The sequence below is a fragment of the Loa loa genome (assembly GCF_000183805.2).
Source record: "Loa loa unplaced genomic scaffold supercont3.378, whole genome shotgun sequence".
Lineage (NCBI taxonomy): Eukaryota > Metazoa > Nematoda > Chromadorea > Rhabditida > Onchocercidae > Loa > Loa loa.
The window spans coordinates 46101-50395 of NW_018108558.1; the positions used below are offsets into that span (position 1 = coordinate 46101).

A 4295-nucleotide genomic window follows, 5' to 3' on the forward strand; every position below is an offset into this window, starting at 1 on the left:
CACTTGCTGTAACGTGAAAACACTTGTTGTGACGTGAAAATACTTGTTGTAACGTGAAAACACTTGTTGTGACGTGAAAACACTTGCTGTAACGTGAAAACACTTGTTGTGACGTGAAAACACTTGCTGTAACGTGAAAACACTTGTTGTGACGTATAATTTACAGAATTGATGACAGGTTGTTTCTTTTTATTTTGTTGTTCCTTTTTGTATTTCTAGTTTTTTTTCGCTTTGTTTTTTATTTTTGTATTTTTTGAATGTTTTCTTTTTGCTTCAAAAATTCATGGGGCTTGAAAAAAAACTGTTCGGAATTTATTATAACTGAAGGAAATTAATTTTGTTTAATTTTGAAATGAATTAAATTAACTTATCTAAAATAACGGAAAAATGTCGCTCTTCTGTTTTCAATTTATAAAATACTGTACCATTTTTAAAATGACATTTTTCTTGAAAACTTTTGAAAAGTTTGAAAACAAATTAACAAATTACAGCAGATTATTCAAATGATCAAATATCATTTAACTATTGTTTATAATAATTGTATTGTGAAAACTGTGAAATATATCATTATAATGAATAAATAAACAAAAAAAAGTGTATTATTATTTAGATAAAAAATGAATTATAATAATGCAAAAAACAGAAAACAAACGAACAAAAAAAAAGAAAATATAGCATTGAGCAATAAAATACTTACAAACTTTTCTGTATGGCAATAAATTATTATTAATAAATGACGATAAATTGATAGTAGTTTGATAATTCATTAATTTAAAATTAAAATTCCATAATAAGGTGCTCATAAACATTTTTAGATAGCAATAAACTGTTACCAGCAAATAGCAATAAATTGGTAGTAATCAAATCATTTATTAATTTAAATTTGAAGTTTGACAATATAACACCTGTACAATTCTCGATATAGGGAAAAACTATTATCTGCAAATGATAATTAAATTAGTAGCAATAAAATAGTTTGTCAATTTTAGTTTAAAATTTGATGACATTCGTTTGATGTGTATTGCCGTTGATGTTGGAAATTATATTTAAAATGATTAAATTATTACAAAATATTTAGAAAAAAAGTTACGAAGAGAGAAATGGAAAAAAGAAACTCACACTTAACGTCCACACATTATTATATATGTGTAGGTAATTAAGAAATTGTGGCGCTTTTTTTAATTTTGCGCATTTTTTCTTCTGTCTTTTCATACAGCAAGAAAAATTTTCTCATCGCTTCTACTCGATTCATCGGTTTCTCTCAGTCCATTAATATTTTTTACCTGAAAAATTTGTTAAATTTCGAACAGTAAATTTTGCAAATTATTTGATTTTTACTTTTGTATAGATCTAAATAACACTTCACTTCACTTCAAATTGAATGAAATCACTGTTCGAAATTATCGAAATATCATTTCCTCTTTTTTTTGCATCATTGATAAACAATGAAATGATCTTTCAATAATTTATTTAATACATCTATTAATTGTACCTGTTAATTTAATATGCAATTAATTAGGTATTTATTGTAGAGGAAGAAATATGATCACCCATTAACTATTGAATATGCTTATCAACTGATCAAATTTTTTTAGGTTAAAATTATTTTCTTTTGTTGTCTTTTTTTTAAAGTTATTTTATTTTGATTTTTTTCCTCGCATTTACTTCTCAGTCATTTAAACTAACAAAAAAAAGGAAAAAAAAGCATCAATCTGAATTTAATTTTTAATTTACTAATTATTGTATCAAAATTTGATCAAATTTCTTTATCTTCTTATTTTCATTTGAATAATTAATCTTAATGTCTAATAAATTCCTTTTATTTTATTTGCAATATTTATTCAATCATTAATGAATGAAATTTCCGCAATGAATAGTATATTGATTATGCAATTTTATTGAATTTTAAATTAATTTCGAATGTTTATTAGCAATTAAACTCTTACCTCATAACATTTAACATAGCAACAAAGTGTTGTTAATGCAATGGCCATCAAGCAAAATGTGACAATGAAGAGAAGAATTGCCCAACGAAATATTGTCAACAGTTCGTTGACACTATTACTCACACTGCTTAACATTAAATTGACATTTTCAACTGTCTAAAGAGAAGAAAAAAATGAAACAAAGTTCATTTAAATTAATTGCAAACAAGAAATGAAACTATGTGGAATATTAAATTTGATTCAATTTTACTCTCAAACTAACTATTACAATTTAACAATGATAATAATAGTAATTTAATTTTAATCGAATAATTCTCAATGTTCAATTAAATTATGATATTTATAATAAATTAAGATTAATTTTTGCATTTATTAAGAACTCATCATAACTGCTACTAAATTCCATTTTTTTAAAAAATTTTCATCAATTTTTAATTTTTTATTAGAAATTTTGTCAATTTTTTCATTTCCTTCTCTGTAGAAACTATTATTTACAAATAATTTGCTTTTTTTACTCTCGATTTCTCATTCTATTCTGTTGTATCAATATTTCCGTCTTCTCACAATCTTTAATCTTTTTTCTTTTACTATTGTTTTAATCTATTCGCTGAAATCCTCAGCGTTTGTATCGTTCATTGATTTAAAAAGATCATTATTTCCGATCAAAAATTAAATTTCTAAAATCCTTTCATATATCTTAGGATAAGAAAAAAATAGATGGCGGGAGTAAGGGAAAAATGATAAGAAAAGAGAGAAAGAAACAAAAGTAAAATAGTGTTCAAGTCATTTTAATGAGATAAAATCTTGATAAGATGTTACAACTAATATGAATTGGTTTTTTTTTTCGAAATCCACCTGATTTAATTTTCAGCTGAATCCGGTTTTCGTATTTTCTGAAATAAAATTGGAATTGTTCGATCCGGCTTACCTTATCCAATGACATAGCTGAGGAATATTTTTGTTCAAGAAATCTTCATCAGATTATTTCATTCCAAAGGCAGTATTCAACAAAAATTGCTTTTTTCTCCTTTTTTTCCGCTTAAAAAAAAATTCTATAATAATTTCATAAATTGATAAAAATGCTAAGATAGAGTGATAAGCAATATATTTATCATGATAACGTTTTTTTTCTCGCGTGATTACGTTTAAATATATTGATTAACATGAAATATGTGATAGAGAATTTTATTGGTTATACATATAAAGCTATTATTTGAAAATTTGTTTGCCATTTCAAAAAAATTAAAAAATGTTTCGTAACAAAATTTTTAACAATCAAATTAGACAACAAATTATTTTGCACAACAAATCACAAAACAAAAGACAATAGCAACAAAGTAATGTTATTTATTTTGACGAAAAAAAATTCTTTTGATAAATTTAAAATTTGCAAATTTTTCAAAAGTAAGACATTTGAAAATTGGCAAAAATAAATAATTGATAATTTTTAATTTCATTTGAAAGGAAGTGCTTGTTTAATTAAAAAAATTTTGTTCAAACTTTTGGCAAAACTTTTTTTTGAACAACTTTTAAAAATTTATAAGAATGTTTCATCAAAAAAAGGGCAAAGTGTCTCTCAATAATTAAAAATAAATTTCAAAGAGTGAAATTTAAATAATGGAAAAAAGTTAATAAAACAGTTTGTTATCAAATTTAGCATCACTGATTGGAAGAATTCATGAATCATTACATTTACTTTTCCATTTCTTTTCTTTTTATCTTTTTTTTTTGTCACAGTTTTATAACTACGGATATGAAACGTGTTCGTTTTATTGTTCATAAAACAAAATAAAATAAAAAAAAAACTATCATTTGAAGTTTTTTTTTCTCTTACACAGAATGATTTGTTACACTGATAACATCAGATCACTATCATTTCTCACTATGTGTTATGTGCAGTACAACAAAAAACTCAAATTATATATCACATTATTTAATTTTATAGTATACATTTACGGAAATGATTAATACAATAGGAAAAGGATTAGATTTTATCAATAATCAAATCACATGTCATATATACCAACATCTAATTATTAATTTAATCATTTAGTTATTTTTCACTTAATAATATCATTTCCTAGTACTCAATAATTATTTATTATTTAATAATATCATTTCCTAGTACTCAATAATCATTTATTGTTTAATAATATTATTTCCTAGTATTCAATTTTAACTTATGTAGATAAAATGATGGATGGTACAATGAAAAGATTAAACAATGGCTTATGCTAAAATTGCTTATTTTCTTTTTATGCATATCAAATCGGTAATGAAAATTTTACTGATAATAGTAAATTATTGAATAATTCTCAATCATCACTCACCTCATTTAAAGTCTAATTT

At 23.4% G+C, this 4295-nt stretch overlaps 1 protein-coding gene across 1 annotated transcript; it reads right to left on the reverse strand.

Annotated features, from left to right (window-relative positions):
- Window positions 1–1946: 1946 nt before the first annotated feature.
- LOAG_12965 (hypothetical protein) lies at window positions 1947–2102 on the reverse strand (the record flags this gene model as incomplete). The annotated part of the gene is made up of 1 exon (XM_003148477.1): window positions 1947–2102. A coding segment is annotated over one exon (156 nt), but the record flags the coding sequence as incomplete, so codon positions are not given.
- Between the last annotated feature and the right edge of the window lie 2193 nt (window positions 2103–4295).